General features: G+C 36.6%; 1 protein-coding gene across 1 annotated transcript; it reads right to left on the minus strand.

The window, feature by feature from the left end:
* Positions 1-1948: 1948 nt before the first annotated feature.
* Positions 1949-17449, minus strand: UTP15 (UTP15 small subunit processome component). Its single transcript, XM_006197576.4, has 13 exons — positions 17293-17449; positions 14055-14227; positions 12674-12766; positions 12395-12579; positions 11075-11253; positions 10273-10398; positions 8545-8680; positions 7299-7383; positions 6297-6446; positions 5707-5808; positions 5239-5372; positions 5006-5064; positions 1949-4512 (listed from the first exon to the last, which is right to left on the minus strand). The coding sequence occupies exons 2-13, from the start codon at positions 14142-14144 to the stop codon at positions 4295-4297; spliced, it is 1557 nt and encodes a 518-aa protein (XP_006197638.1). The 5' UTR covers positions 14145-14227; positions 17293-17449; the 3' UTR covers positions 1949-4294.
* Between the last annotated feature and the right edge of the window lie 89 nt (positions 17450-17538).

Consider the following 17538-nt stretch of genomic DNA (forward strand, 5'->3'; position numbering starts at 1 on the left):
TGAGGACTGTTTCATATTTTCTCTTCCTTCCTCAAACTTTCAACACTTCTCATCTCTTCCTTCTCTATCCTCAGTTTCAGTTGGTTGTTTTGTTTTTTTCCAAGGAAAGTATTACCATAGACCATGCCCACCGCTTTGTTTTTAAGTCAGAAACCCAGTTTATTTTTAAAGTTCTGCCACATTTCTGGAGGGTGCTGATGGTCACCTTCCCCACTTGCATCAGGTAGCCAGCAAACAGTCTGGCCATCAGCAGACCAGCCCAGAGAGGTACACTGGGGTCTTGCTGCTGGTACTGGTAACTTCCTGCTTCAGTTCACCTACAATGATCCTGCCCTCCAAGTCCCAGATCTTGACGCTAGGGCCTGTGGCAGTGCAGAGCCAGTAGCGGTTGGGACAGAAGCACAGGGCATTGATGATGTCCCAACCATCTAGTGTGTAAGGTGCTTGCCTTCACTGAGGCCCCAGTGGAGGCCTGGCCATCCTTGCCTCCAGAAGCACAGAGACCCCCATCATCACATCTACACATGTAATTGCACCTGTGCTATATATTGTGCCTTCTCTCCTGAACTATGCCCGAACTGTTCATTTGCTATCTAAGCCAACTCTTCTGCTTGGCTACTCAGCCCCATGTCCTTTCCCCAAGACATTGCCCCAGAAACTGGCCCTCGTCTCTCCTATAATCATCAGTTTCCCCCTCTCTACAGGATTATCCCCACCAGCACACAGTCTGTAATTCCTTCCAGTTTGCATCTCAAATGAATTATGAATCTCAAAATGTTTATCTAAGTGAAAGAAGCTAGCTCCCCCATTCTTAAATTCTGTGATTCCATTTGTATAAAATTGTAGCAAATACAAACTTATCTACTCATCTATAGTGACAGAAAGTAGATCAGTGGTTGCCTGAGAGGTAGGGGCCTAGCTGGGGAGGGTTTACAAAAGGAAACTTTTGAGGGTGACAGACACGTTATCTCGCTTGCAGTGTTGGTTTCACAGGTGTAATTAAGACTCTCCTCTCCCCTGCCTCATGTCAGCTAAACCAGCCACCTTGTTTTCCCGAACTCACCCAGCATGCTTCTGCCCCAGGGTCTTTGCTCTCTGCCCCTAGATAGCAGTGAGGACCCCTCTTCATCTCCTTAAGGCCTTTGCCCAACTGCTGCCTTAGTGAGGACTTCTCTCACTTCTCTTTCTAGAACTACCACCGACCTATCTACCCCTCCCCTCAAACCTTTCCTATCTCCTTCCTCTGCCTGATTTTCCTTATCGTTCATCACCCTCTGACCCACTATATATTTTACTTGCTTACTGAACGTCTACCTCTCCCAAGTAGAACATGAGTTCCAAGAAGACAGGGATTCTGTCCGTTTTGTTCATTGCTACAGCCCCAGGACCCCAGCCTCTGTCTCTCAGTATAAGGACTAGTGAATCTGTGTCTTCGGGGTCATTTGGTTGTAAATAAGAGAAAGCACTCACACTCACCTAAGCAGAATTTATTAGAGGGATTCCAAAGACTCATGGAGCCCCTAAGGGGAGGAGCCAGAAGGGAAACAGAAACCAGAGAACTAAGACCCTTTCTCTCTAGCCTGACCTGCTGAGGCAGGATGGCCTTGTCTTATTTCCTCTGGACTTTCATTCTCTCTGCAGACCAGCTTCCTCTTCTCATGACTCAAACACAGCGTTCCCAGCCTCCCACACTTTCTCAGATCAAGAATTTGATGACACAAATTACAACTCCCTGCTTAGAGAGGGCTTGAGCCAAGTGTACTACCCCTGGAGCAGCTAACTATGGCCAGGGGAAGAGGCGTGTATCCTACTTATCAATGTTTTTTAAGGTCTGTCTGAAAGGGCATTTTGTTCATGGGAAAGACAACTTATAGTTACTTGTTAAAATTTAAGTATTTTAAAGCTTTCCTTAAACTTTTAACTTACAAATATCCCATTCAGAAAACCATTATGTTTTAATAATCATTTTTAATGGGGCTTTTAATTAATGTTTGATAGAGATGAATTTCTCTAAACAATCCCATTTATAATCCAAAGTCTTAACAAATTAACAGTATGCATATATTTAAGATATTTGATTTTCTTACAAATAGCAAATCAAACACTTGACCCAACAAGAAAAACCTTCCCAAGTGCTTAACTTATAAATACAATAAATTAAATGTACAGTGACTTTCTTAGTTCTCTGAAATAGTTCAGTATTTCTGCAGTCTCAGAAACATCATAAAAAACCTTTCAACTACAATTCACAAGTTTAAAACTCTGTTAGGCATTTTAAATTAGAACTGAATGCCATTGTTACATACTGTATTATGTTAGCTGTGTTCAAGTACTACTTCAAACAGCAAATACTAGTTTGTCCCAATGAATATAAAACCTGTTCCTAAACTTAACACTGAAGTATTGATGGCTGTAAGAATTGTTTCCTAACCTTTTTGAAAATGTGTGATTACTACATATCTCATCTAAAACCGGCAGCATTCAGTGAATTCTACTAAAGGGAATGAGTGCTTTCTGCCCCAGTGTGCAGGCCAGTTCAGAGCTGGAATGAAGAACTCAAGCTTGGGGGATTTAAGGGTGAATTAACTACTCTAGTAAATTCAATGCTAAGTGAGATTACCAACTTTGGACGGCTGTAGTAAGAATCAAATAAAATACATGTCTGGGAAAAACCCTTGTCACGTTATATAGTTGATGGCAGCTAGTTTTTGATAGAATTTCAACTTTTCATTTTTACTATTATACAAATTATCAGCATGTTTATGAAGTTAAATTTTAAAAAAGCTTTTAAATACAAAGTTTATTTAAATAAATTAGCCCTTCTTAACATGAAAACACAGTTTCTGACCTTGACTAATCTCGTAATTACTCAGGGAAGCAAACTCCTGGTTTCTTACAACCCACTGGGCTGTATGATTGCTTAAATCAATTCATTTGGGAGACCAGACAGTATGTTTGAGCACATGCCCTTAGCAGAACATAGGAGTATTTTTTCTGCTTTAAAAAATATATCTGAATTCACAGAACTGAAATTTTAAGAAATTCCCATTACAAAATCTCCCTTTAACTAGCCTAAGACATATTTCCTTATAGATAATTAACTACTTGAGGTGGAACAGGAACTGAGGGAAGGCAGAAAGGGTAGCAAATATAAAATCAGTCTGCTAGGAGTCACAAGCCAGTGACCATCCATCAGGACTTAATACAACTCAGAAATCCAAGAAGAAAAATAAGATCTCTTTATAAAAAATGTGACTTACATTAAACTTTTAAAAAAATACAACTATTTTCCAAAGCAAGCTACTCTGGCTTGGGGTTCTGAAACACAAGATGATGTGAATAGAGAAAAAATAAAAATCTAAATACAGATCAGAGAAAACAGTTTTCAGAGGGGTAGGTGGCTACAAAATAAGCTCCAAACATATGTATAAAAAAGGCTGAAAGGCTGTTTATCATGACAGAACCAGCAAATGTTGTCATTCCCCTGACCTGAAGCAAGCTGAAAACCCAGTAGAAAAGCTGCATGTTGAGGGAAAGTGGAAAACCACGGTCCGTAAGGTCAATCTGCAGACCTTGCTCTGATAAACATACAAGATCACAGAACTAAAAAGAAAACAAGGGACGGAGAGCACAATTTTTAGGTATCAAATCTCCCTCATCACATTCTCTGAATACATGTCCAACTAGTGTCAGTTATTCAGAGTTGGCCACTAATCTGCCACACTTGGAACAGATACAGTCAAAATACCAGCTGAAGGGGAACATGTGACCTGGGGCGAGTGATGACACCAAGGAGAGGGAGGCAAACTCAGCTGGGGCCTGGGGATCCCAAGGGCACTGATTAGAGTGAAGAAAGACTTGACTTGTTCTTGCTGTTTGTTTTGTTGTTGTTATTGTTGTTATTTTTCCCGGATAAAGAAAAAATAAAGCCCCGTTCCTCTGGCAGGATTCCCAGTTGAAACCCCCTCCAGAATTCTGAATGCCCACCCAAACGCTGAAACAGAACTCTCTTGTGAAAAATTAGTATCAACTTGTCCGAGATGGACATACACTATGACCAAAACAACTGAGACCTTCCAAGCTGAAGATGCCATGAAGTGATTCAAAATATCACATGGAAAACCATGCCTTAAAACAGGTTCTTATTTTCTACTCATAGTTATTCCAGCCTTTCATAAAATTGCTTCTGTAAATAGATTTTTAAAAAATGTATCAAAGAGATTCTCTTCCCGATAGTTAAAAGCATCAATTCTATTCCAAGTTAGGAGTTCTTATGTGTCTTGGTGAGCAGATACTATGATTTCATCTTCTTGTTCTCTAGAGTTCCCTCAGATGAATGCTGCAACACAGAAGTGCTTTCTTTACTCATCATGGTAGAAAAAAGCATATCCATCATCCCCAAGGTTTCTAGTAGTTCTCTTTGGTAATCAATCTCTTTTTCTACAAGTCCTTGAAGTACCAAAAACTTCTTATCAACTACAGGTGATTGACCAATCACAGGCAGATATATATCTAAAAAGAGAGGAAGGAAACACATTAACTAGAAACATCTTCTAAACAGCAATTATTTAGAAAAAGTACAAAAATACTAAATACAAAAGACATTGAAAAATTTGCACTTATTTTACAATTTATGTTTTACATAAAGTAAACAATACATCTGAATAAATGTATTTCAAAAAGAAATAATTAAAAAATAGCGTGGAGGTTCCGACTTATTTTCATTTCCCCAATAAAAATGAATCATGGTCATTACAGGTATTTAAGAAAAAAACTTTTAAAATTATAATAACCCTAGTCCCAGCAACTGTAAGTCAAGCCACTGTAAACATTTTACTCTGTTTTAAAGTGCACTGATTTACTATTATTGTCTTCTCCATGAAATGTTTACAGGAGGTAAAAACAAGATATTTCAATCTATTTGATTTCCAGCTTTGATCTCATCATTTCACACCTTTACTTTTACAAGTATGCTAAGATTTTTCAAGTCTTAACAACTACTTACCAATAATTATTTCAGCAGCATTGATCAAAACAGGGGCAAATCTTGGCTGAGACAGATTCCTACAAAGCAAAAATTCTGTTAACTGAAACCTACAAACTTTAAAAAAAAAAATCCTTAAAATAAATTTACTAAATTGTTCTGTCAGTTCTCTATAAAGATCAAACTAAAAGTAAATTTGGATAATGAAGGATTTCAGATGCAAAAGACATGTGATTCATAGACATGAAACATACCTTATCAAAAAATTAAGAACACGACTGATCTCCTTTTCATCTCGACCTGCAAGGGCATTTGCAAGAACTCCTCTTCGATTTAGCTCCTTTATGATGGAAACTGTAATCTCAGGCGTCTTTATTGTACAACCGGGCTAGAAAAATTTTCAGAGTCAACATGAGCCGACAAGACAGGACAAGCAAAAAAACCACAGTCTTGAAACCCACTACCAATAACCAAATTTAAATAGTTTTCTTTTCCTTCCCAGTTTTGAATCACAGAAATGGACAATGCAAGAAATAAAATGATTCTTTTAAAAATAAGCTCCTTGAAGGTTCACCAATTGCAACAAATGTACTCCTCTAGTGGGGGATGTTGGTAATGGGGGAGGCCATGCATGTGGCAGGAAAGTGGTATATGGGAAATCTCTGCACCTTCCTTTCAATTCTGCTGTGAACCTAAAACTCTAAAAAAATTTCCTCACTCACCTCAAGGACTCTATCAAGTGCTTTAGAGATCCGGAAGTTTTTCAGATCCCTGTCATACAATTCTAGGTGTTTCTTTGATGGCTTGTTGATCAAAATGTCATCCTGTATTGAAAAGTAAATTTATAGAGAAAAATCAACATCACAGAGTGTCATTCAAAATAAACTTGTTCATAGCGGTATTTTTTCCGTAGTTCCAGGGTGTCTTTGAACTATATCAGACATAATAGTCATATACCCATGATGTCGATTAAATGAAAATGGAAAAATTTGCCACATCATTGTGTTCTGAGTCTCCTACGACTTTATGACTTTACAATGCATACACAATACCTCCATTCTGGGCAACATTACTCACTGCAATTCTCTTTACATGGCCGGCAGTGTGATTTCGTACAGGAGTTAGTAAGTGTGCTTTAGCAGAACTGCCATCTAGTCCCAGTAATGAAATTCTGGATTCAAACTTCTGTGTATCTCCATCTTCTCAGATGCTAAATGGAGACTTCACTGGCTCTACTATTTTTCAGGGTTGTTTAGAAGATCAAATCAGACCAATTTCACCTTTTAAAAAAATACACAAAGTATACAAATACCTGCTGTTTCATGTAATTTTTTCCTTTAATAAAAGTTCGATACGCAGGCCTTCGTCTCCTGGGAACAGATTCCTTCTTTGCTTCAGATTTCCGATGTTTAACACTCAGTATTCCATTGGTCATTCCTACAACTATTGTCTCATCCTCATGCTAACAGCAATCAGAAAAACAAGTTAGTATATTCCTAGCTCATAATTTACCTTATTTTTTCTTTAAAATTCCACTTATAACGTGTTTGCCACTCATCTATACTTTACCTCAGAGTTCCATTCAGATATGCCTCTGCCTAACAATGATCTATGCAAAAAGTTAGACTAAAATCATTTTTCCCTCCAGGATACTAATATATTGACAGAACTTATTATAGTTAGAAATTATCACTGGCAGTTTGTATAATAATACACAGTTAATGACACCTTGGGAAACTTTCAAAATAGTTCTATTTTTTTCCTGCATCCTCTTACTAGAAAAAGAATTATGCAGTGGCATGACTTTCCACAGACTTGCCAAGAAAATATTTTGTAATAACTTTTCCTCTCCCAATTCAGATTCCTCCTCAATGGCTCATCTAATCTGACAGTGGACATTCCAGAAAGAGCAATTAACAAGGAAAAGGAGACATTTCATTTTGCCGCCCTCTATTCTTGCCCACCCCCCCCCACCATTTTTTTTGTTCAAGGAGCCAATTTAACTTTCTGGAGTATTTAGCCCTTGAGTTAAATGTGTTGAAGAGAGCTTTATCAACTTCCCAGGGTTGCCCTTAGTGTTAACAATGCTACAACACTGTAAATGGTTTGAAGCTATGCAGTGAGTGGGACCTCAATCTAAATTCATGCTTAGTCACTGAGACAAGCCATATATTGTCTTAACCGAATTATCCAATGTGGCAAGAAGGAAATAAGACTTATTCAAATAGAAAGATAAACCCTAATATTCCCTTTTAGTACAATTTAACAGGCAAGGTTAGTGAAACCTTTAAAAAAAAAATCTAAAAGTACTTACTGCAAGTGCAAGACTCAAAATAGAAGCTGCATAATCAAAACTGTGGACTACTTTGTAGGAAGTTGTGCTATATACTTTCACCTTCCTAATGAAAAAGAAAGCTGGGTCACAAATCATCTCGGAAATGAATATAAAATATAAAATTTCTACTTTTTTAGAGTATATGAATATTAAAGTTTACACAACAATGAAGAAAAACAGTAATTAGTAATATTAATTACAAACTAATTAATCACTGTATCTTTTTTAAAATGAACTGTTTATTATTATGTTTCCATAAAGACTTCAACTAGCCACCAGAAGGACAGACCGTGAACCATTGTCTCCTGAAGATAAAACTTCAGAGTAAAAGATCTTATGGTAGCTCACAGAGAAAAAAATGTGACAATGAATATATATATGTTCATGTATAACTGAAAAATTGTGCTCTACACTAGAATTTGGCACAACATTGTAAAATGATTATAAATCAATAAAAAATGTTAAAAAAAACTTGAGAGTAAAGAAAAAGCATCAATGAATGCCCTTTAGAAGTCAAAAGAGCAGGATTTCTCAGCTTGTCCAGCATTAATGACATTTTGGGAGAGAGAGTTCTTTGTAATGGTGGCTGTTGTTTCTAGCCTATCAATAATTTTTACACTGATTACATACTGAAATAACATTTTAGACTAGATAAGATATATTATTAAAGTAATTTTACCTACTACCTTTTACCTTTTAAGCATGGCTGGTAAAACATTTAAAACTACATATGTAGCTCACATTATATTTCTAATGTACAGAACTGTTCTAGAACATTAACTAATGAAACACTAACACCTATTTAAAATAGCAGCACGTGAAAATATATAATTTCTATACTGTATAGAAATTTTACATAAAGTTTTAAAGAATATAAGCTAGAATATATACATACAAATATTTCAAAATATACAAATATATTATAATGACTTTAATTTTAGAAGAAAACTACAGAATAATAAATTATTTTAAAAGATATTTGAATGGTTCAATACAATTCCTCAAATATAAAACTTTAGGCAATAAATTTATGTCAAGGGAGAAGATAAGTTTGCTATATGTAAATAAAAGGTCAAAACTATTTTCAACTCAACAGATTTTTTTTCATGGAAATCATTTGGCAGAATATTTATTCTATCACAAATACTGCAGAAATAAGTCATTTCGTCAAACAGTACACACTCGTACACTAAGAAAGATCAAGAAAGAAAATTAAAATGCTAACCTATCCAGTGAGCCAGAGAGTAACCTCTGTCCAGAGCTGCTCAGACATAAACACGTCACAGTTTTATGATGATTTTTCAAAGACACTAGTAGCTGTCCTCCTTTCAGTATGTCCCAGACTTTAACATAACGACCTCCTATAAAAGAAATAACCACCAGTTTGATTATGCAAAAACCTGAAAAGCATTGTTCACTGGACATTCCACAGCATGGAGTGGAGGGATTTCAGAGCCAGTCTGCCTGGTTTCGATGCTGGCTGTACCATTTACTGGGTGTGTGATTGATAATAACAACAGTCCCCACCTCACAAAAACCAGTATGATAATTAAATAACTTCATATTTGTAAAGTACACAGAATTGCCTGGCAAAATAAAAAGTATAACCAAAAAAGATTTCATTTAAAAAATTATAATAATTCTTCAAAAGAAATTCTGTATAACCATGGAAATGAATAATGTAGATTTCATTTCCTAAACATTCTGTGAATCCCAACAAAACTGAAAAACTTCCCTATAACTTTTACTCTAAGAACTGGAAGGATCCTTAAACGCAATTTAATTCAATGGTTTAAAAAGAATTTTTTAAATACAGCATTTTTCTTTCAATGAAATATTAAGCAAAAGTCTAGTGGGTCAAATATAAAGAGCCTGGGGACTGGCGGTGGAAGGGGATGAAGTTCTTACCTATCCTGAATGGGAAACAGGACCTGGAACCCAATTCACAGTCCCTGTCTCCTGTAGCAGTTCATGAGAGACATTCGTTTGAAACCAATGATCTCATTTTCAAGGTCTATGTTGGTTAAGAGATTGCCTAAAGTCACACAATTAGTGACATGATGGAGATTAGCAAACAGGCATTCACTTTCCCTGTTCAACTTGAATTTACTTCCGTTTTTCAAAATAACAGCAAGAAAAATAGATACCTCTGACAATAGCATCAACTTATTTTAAAATCAAATAGGTAGTGGGGAAAAGATTATAAAACAGGATAACTTCTATTTAGATTTAAGAATTAAGAAAAAAAAAAGCTACAAACTTCCTATGTATTCTTCTAATGTCAACACATTCATTTGGATTGAACAAATGAAAAAAGCCAATTTACTTCTTCAATTATAATTTTGAAAATGCACTATAATCAATATAATTAAAAAAACACCCTAGTTCCAACTTGATGAACAATGTATCAAGGCCCCTTCGACTCCACTTAATCTCCTCCTCCAGCACTATCAACTATTTGCTGGGTAAGGCCACTTCATTCAAGACTCATAAGAAGAGATAAGCCTGATTCTAGATCTGAAAGAACCCATTTTCCAAAGGTGCCACAGATCTCTTAGGTAGGAACAACAGCAGGAGTATAACCTGGATTTCTGGGTTACGTACATAACACAGGCTCTCAAGTTCCGAGATTTCAGATCTACCACTTACCACTTTGTCTTGGACAAATCAGTTAAAACTTTCATTTATTTCCCTAGTTGAAAAATAGGGAGAAAATCATCTCGTGGGCTCTTCTAAGGCAGTGGAGATAATATGTACGTAACAGTACACTGCTTGGCTCATATCAAGTTCCCAATAAATGATAACTACTTGCCTGTCCCACTTATCAACTGTTTGAGCAAAAACCTAAATATGCAATTCAAGTACACACTGATAAATTATAAAGAGTAACTGCTAAAGAAATTTTTGACTCAAGACAAACAATATTGGTGAAAGCAATTTTTAAAGCAGATACCTGCTGATACCAGAAGACCTCCAGAAGGAAAAAGAAGGACACTCTCCACTGGCTGCTCATGTTCAACAGAGATAATGCTCTGGTTTGTTCGTGCATCAAACACCTTCACAGTATGATCATATGACCCTAAAACATCAATTGTATTATGTAAGTTCCACTACTCAAATAACAAAAACTATGTATGTATGTGTGTGCATGTATATATTCAAACATAAATTTTAAAAGGAGAAAAGGCTTAGATGAAATTTTAAAAAGACCTATGTATACTCATGAAGATATAGTACTTCCAAACCCGCTGGTACCACTGGGTGTTTCTGAAGCACGACACCATACCACGCAGAATCTTAAACTATTCCAAATTCCTTTAGACTACTGTTACCACTGAGTTGTCTGGGAATCTTTGACCAGGGATCCATTAAGATTGAACTGCATTGCCTTTGTTTCTTGGCTGCTGGAGGCTCTGTGAAAGCCAGAGTACTAACTTCCAACTAAGTTGGAAAGAGTACTAAGTTTTCAAACACATTGCGGGGACAGTAAGGACAATCACCAAAAGAAGAAAAATAAAATAAAGCAACTGGATAAACAGAGACGTATTTTACCAGAAACTGAAGTATTTTACCAGAAACTGACACCTTGTAAATTGACTATTCTTCAATAGAAAAAAAAGAATGTTAAAAAAAAAACCAGAGATATATTTCTTTATAAAACTTTTTTATATTCCTCTATCCCAAGTCTCAAAGCAGTATTAAAGTATATCAATAAAATTATCAACTTCAGGAGGGAAAAAAAAGATTTCACTAACCTGTTACAAAGAGATCTGGATTCAGTTTGCTAGCACATCCACACCTCACATAATCAGAATGTTCTCTGAATGTCAGAATTTCCTTGGAGTTTGGAATATCCCATAATTTAACTGTATAATCATCAGCCCCAGAGACCACATGATATTTGTCAGCTGTAAAATCTACTGTATGTACTGCTCTGAAAGATCAAGGATCAGTATATTAAAAAGCAAGAAAAAAATATTTCTGGCACCTTCTAACATAAAACAGCCCTTTTCCCGCAATTTCAAAAAAAAAGCAGCTCAATTTCAATGAGTAATTGCAGGGAGAAATCCTGAGAGAAAAAGAAAATCTTTAAAAGAGGTGTTTCTACCCAAGCCAATGTAAAATTTTAAATACCCATGTACTATGAAGTTAATAAGAATATTAAACAATAGCCTTAAAATTATATTTTCTAGTATGTCAGCATTTCTACTTAGGTGCTTAATGGAAAATAAATGTCAGCACAAAGGTACTTTTCTGTAACTTAAAATATTTCAAAACAGCTTGTTCTTAAAAAATTCTAAGGAGACTTGCCACTAAGTAGTATCACGTTAAGTGAATTTGTTGTATTTTAAATGTTTTACTGATAGACTAAGACCATTCTGATAATACACTATAAAAACTCTTTTGAGATTTAAAATCAATAGGAAATTTAAGCAATGACACTGGTAATCCTGAAACAAAGTTATAATGTAAAATTGCCCTGGCCATTTAATTTATAAGGGGCAAAACACTAAACCTAAGAAGAAAAAATCCACCCGCTAACTTGATTTCAAAACAAAACCTTTAATATAGTTCAGGTCTTTGGCGTTCTCATTAATAGCTGTAAGGTGTTCTTTAGATCAGTGGTTTATAATCTCAACAGGGTCACATAACTCACTAAGAAGTTCATGAAAGGCTACAGGACATCTCCCTAGATAAATATATATTTTCGAAAACGGCACATACAATTCTAGGGAATTCATGAGCCTCATCAAACTGAACCATTGAACTGAACCAAGTTAAGCACTTTGTCTCAAAACAACCAGGAAATAAAGTACATAAAGGTACATAATCTTCATAGAACTGCTCTCTATTTTTCCCCCAAAGCCTGGAAAACCAACAGCTTACAATACAACAAAACACATAAAAATCAGCTACCTGTAACTGTATGGCAACAGATGTTAACTAAATTACTGTCATGATCGTTTGGCAATATATACAAATACGGAATCATGTTGTACACCTGAAGCTAATATAATGTTGTATGTTAATTATACCTCAAAAAAAATTTTTTTTAAACAACAATGGTCTCTTACTTAGTATGGCCTTCAAACTGCCTGAGGGGAGCCCTCCCACTTATATCAAAAAGCTGAACGCCACCATCTTCACTGCCCGCCACAAGCAGTCTACCATCCTGTCGAAAAGTAGCACAGTACGCCGTGTCTTTAAACCGTGAAAAGGTTTTTATAGGTTCTTGGGAGTATCGGCCATAAATGTGAATCTACAACAAGATAAAAAACATAGTATTTTACCGGATGGCTCAAGATCAGGAGTAAACATAAACTACACAAAAGAAAAATAAGTATTATATTTACCCTTGAAGAAGCTGTGACAGCATAATTATATGGAGGCTGTGGAGAAAAGTCTACTTTTGACACTGCACCAAACTCCTTGATCTGAACAGGGGTCTTAATGAAAAATAATACAGAGTATTAACAGAGTTAGAACTGGTAACTATTTAAGCAGCATGTAATTTCTTACTGACAATTTCTTTTCGTTCTTAGTAACATATACTTAGTTGTATTTAATACAGAAGTATGAAAAAAGAGAAAAAGACCCAAATCCCATCACCCGAACTATCTCTGTGGCCATGAAAGTAAATAAATATATAGTTGGAAAGCCACACCCCGTTTTTTCCCTTCAGCTGTGAAGTTTTCTGTGATTTTTATTGGGAAAAAGCTAATGCCTAAACCAGCATACATTCAACCATGTATTTTTAAACTGACACAAAGATCGATCATATCATGCAGACCATTCTGCACCTTGCTTGTTTTTCACTAACCTACACATCTTAGGTAACTTTTCTTGAGTAATAGCTTTACCATCCATGATAAGATACATCATCATTTACCAGTCCACTGCTAACAAATAGGTTTTTCCAAGATTTCTAATATTACAAATAATACTTCAATGAACATCTTTACACATAAAGATAACATACTTTATACACAAATTTTCGTTAAGTTCCAAACTGTGGAACTTACAAGTAGGCCAAAAAGTATTTCTATCATAATAGATAATGCCAGAATTGCCCTCCATAAAGTTTACACCAATTTCCCTCCCTCTAGTAGCAATGATGATGAAAACTTTTCATTTGTGCCAATACAACAGATGAAAAATAGCATCCAAATTATTATCGAATGATAATTTTATTATTCAATAAATTATTATTCAATAAATTATCCAATAATTATCCAATTATTGTTTTAATTTGCATTTATTCAATTATGAGTGAGGCTGAAGCTCTTTTAATATATTCACTGGCCACTTAAATTTCTTTTTCTATAAACCTCCCAATCCCAGTCTTTCCCCGTTTTTCTATTTAGTTGTTCATCTTTTTAAAACAATCATTTGTTAGCTTTTACAGATAGTCTAGAAGAATTAATTCTGCATCTCTTCCTTCTTAGATTAAGAAAGCCAAAAAAAAAAAGCTTCATATGAGATTCAAATCCTAAAATTTGTCATTTGGCATGGATTAATCATCTATTCTGTGCAAGGTACTTGTATGATAAAGCTGATTAAGGAATGCAGACTTTTATATAACTCTAAGGAAAAAAATAACATATATCATACCCAAACTATAAGCCACTGATAGATTATCTGTAGTTATTAGCTCTCTATTACAGTATCCAAAGTATGCTGCAGTAATCAGCACAAATGCAAAACACCCCCACCCCCAATTATGTCTATACTTACCTTATAGTTATTCCAGTACAGTGTATCTTGGGTGATTTTTTCACCAAGTATAGGATATGTCTGGATCGATACAGGCTTATAACCAGCCATACTTTAATATAACTGGACTGTTATCCAAGGATAAGTAGTTTGAAATCAGTGTTAGAAATAATTAAAGTGACTCTGCCTTACGTCTGAAAAAGAAAACATTTTATAGACACATATTATTCATATAGCTAGATATAGTTATGATTTTCACTCTGTGTCTTTTCAAAAGGCTGTGTGGTAGCTTATAGATTAGTGATCAGTAACCATTAAATTTTAATACAAAAGAGGCAATCCAAAGGAAGAAGGAATCCAGATAGGGCTACCAGAGTGTACCACCTACTCAGCTATACACAGAGGCTGTACACAAATGTTCCCACACCTAATTGACCAATTTACAACACTTAGGAATAAATCTGGCTCAGCCATCCAGTAGGCAAAACAGAGAAAAGCACCCTGGCTCAGAATGTTCATTTACTGACAATAGAAAACATTAAGGTGAAACTGCAAATACAAATGTTTCATGAAACTAAATTTAGGATGACATTTAATCCATAAGAACATAGTCTAGGCACTTGACTTCCTGAAAGTCTAAAACTGCAAGAAAAGAAAACAAAGCTAATATTTTAATGTAGAAGACTAAAATTAAATTTAAAAGCTCAAAATTAAATTAAAAGCTAATATTCTGATGTAGAATCTTAAAAATCAAGTTAGTTAAGTTTAAAAGGTTTAAACAGTAAGAAAGAAAACAAGAGTAAAGCAATTCTGAAGTTAAATTCTAAATTAAAGTGACAGAATAAAAGACTAATTAAAACTTTCAGCTGACATGATTTAAGCCAAAATGTCTTTCCAGAACCATTCAATTGCAAGAGATTCAATTATACGAGGAGAATGAGTCCAGCGGTGCCACCCATCTATTTCCAAAAGCCTGAAAACAATGTATCAGTAGCAGCAAAATAACTAGGTGCAACATATTTTAAAAGCTGTTTTGATGAAACATGGTAATCAATGATTTAAAAGGAGGAAACTTCTGTTCATTGAAGTACCTACAACATGTAGGACATACTGTTTTAGGTGCAATGGTGAGTCAAACAGACATGGTCAATGCCTTCATATACACCCATATTCTTCACTTCAGCTAGTAATTGGCATCAATTAGGAACCTGGGATCTGCCTCGATGTGTCCTTCCTTCTCACTTCCAACATCCAAATAGTTACCAAACCAAGAGCTGTTGATTTTTACCTCTCAAATCGTCCTAAAATCTCATAATGTCCAACCCACCTAGTTCAGATCTTCCCACTCACCGAGAAAGTGCAATATAAGGTCTCCCTCATCTATCTTCCAAATAGTCATCAGAATTACCTAACCACCATGCAAATCTAGCTTTTGCTGCAAAGCCCAACATTGCCCAGAAAAGAAGGTGCAAGCTTTTTCACATGGCATGTAAGGCCCTCTGTGATTTTGCCCTCGCTTACCTTTGCAGCTTCACCTCTTGTTATTTCCTTAACACATCATGCTCTTTCTTGTCTCAAAGTCTTTATTCATTAGTCCTCTCTGGCAGGAATGACCTCTTTCTCCCACTTCCTATTTATCATTTAAAGTTCAACTCAAGGATCACATCCTGCAGGAAACCTCTGACCTCCTAAGCTGGGTCATGGGCTTGTCTTCTATGATCCTACTTGACTGCGTATTTCTGTCAATGCACATAATCACATTGCACTGTAATGATCCCTTTTTCCTATTAAATTGATAATTTCATGTCTCTAAGATTAAAAGCAGGTGCTCAAAGAATGTTTATGGAAGGAAGGAAAGGAAGCATTGTGCTAGGTTATATGAGAAACAAAATTAAAATCACAAGTGGTATCTATCATATGAACACTGTGATGAAGCACAAGTCCACAAACTTTTTTCATAAAAGGCCAAATAATAAATATTTCAGGTTTTGCAGTCCAAGAGGCAAACTGGAGGATTTTATGTAATTACGTAGCAAGAAAGAAAAAAATTCCCGATTTTTTACTAATGAACCCCCCCAATAATTATGAGTACAATTTTTTATTTATGAATGAAAGGAATGGGATTCTTTGAGGGGGCAACATTTCACTTACTTCGATTCAAAGTTAGTGTTTCCTATCATCAAATAGATTGCAAATGTTCATCTATAAAAATCATTCTTGACTCACTGACTACCCAAAAACAGATACTGGGCCGGACCTAGCCCCTTACTAGAGTACAGTTGACCCTTGAACAACACAGGCTTGAATAGTGCAGGTCCACCTACAGGTAGATTTCCTTCGATATTAAATACAGTGCTACAGGATTCTCAGATGGTTGAACTCACAAGCGGAACTCAGGATTTGGAGGAACTTGAATAAGGAGAAACTGCACATATAGAGGGCCCACTGTAAGTTATACTCGGATTTTCCACTCTTGAGAAGGTCGGGAGCCCTAAACTCTTCCCTTCTCCTGCAATGTTCAAGGGTAACTGTATAGGCAAAGGAGTGCATAACTCTGCCTTGAAAGAAATTGTTTAAAACTTTAAAAGGAAAAAGTGAGGAGTAGTAGCAGTGGTTTGCCAGATTAAAGTGAAAAACTGCATCAGAGGCAGGGGAAGGGAAGCAAGACACGGTGCAAAGGCACGAAGGCAAGAAGTGTCGTGAAAATGAACAGAAAGAAAATGATTAGGGAGAGGTTAAGAGTCTGAAAGACTGGCGACTAAATGAAAAATAGGCACTACTACAATACAATGCAGAACACCAAATGTATGCTGTAAGTAACGTACAGAGAACTGAGCTCTCTTAAGAGATTTTTAACTCTAACCGGGAAAGTCCTAGAAAAATTCTGAGTGTGCATTTCAGCTGGGCTTTCAAGTATAATATTAAGACGAGTTCAACACTTAAGGTGGGCGCAAAGGCGACGGGGAGGGGGCGGGCACTGTACACTGAGGGAACATCATAAGCAAAGACAGAGATGGAAATCTGACCACTGCCCTTAAGGGGTGTGATTACTCCGGGGACTAAAACCGGTGGACCGTAGAAGCGGATATGATCGTAGAGGAGGAAAATCTAGGTTGAGCTGAACTGCGGGGATCCTGAGAGGCTGGTCACGGAGTTTAGCCATTCCGCGGAGACTGCGAAGCCCCAGAGGAGCATGCTAGGTATCAACGAAGGCCCGGCGTGAGTCTGGGCTACCCCCACTGGAAGCCCCTTCACCTACCTCCGGTGAACCCCGAAGGTCCGCCGAGACACTCCGGCCTCAAGATAAGTCCTCGGACTCCACCAGCCCCTTCCTGGGACTGTACGAACACCGCGGAAAATCACGCGGACCCCCCAGGAGGCTCCGAAACACACTACGAAGAGAACCGCCAGGCCTGTCGCGCGAAGGTGACGTAACGGCGCAGGCTCAAGAGACACACGCAGCCGGGTGACGCAGGGGCGGGCCCGGTGGGCGGGGCTATGGAGA

The sequence above is a fragment of the Vicugna pacos genome, chromosome 3 (genome assembly GCF_048564905.1).
Source record: "Vicugna pacos chromosome 3, VicPac4, whole genome shotgun sequence".
NCBI lineage: Eukaryota > Metazoa > Chordata > Mammalia > Artiodactyla > Camelidae > Vicugna > Vicugna pacos.

What these genes read in the sequence shown, in the direction of transcription:
- UTP15 (XM_006197576.4), bottom strand. Translation starts at nt 14,144, where the DNA reads ATGGCTGGTTATAAGCCTGTATCGATCCAGACATATCCTATACTTGGT. An exon ending in TCCAGATCTCTTTGTAACAG is followed by an intron (nt 10,399 to 11,074) that starts GTTAGTGAAATC and finishes TTGATGTTTTAG; the next exon opens with GGTCATATGATCATACTGTG. An exon ending in CTCTCTGGCTCACTGGATAG is followed by an intron (nt 7,384 to 8,544) that starts GTTAGCATTTTA and finishes CTTTTTCATTAG; the next exon opens with GAAGGTGAAAGTATATAGCA.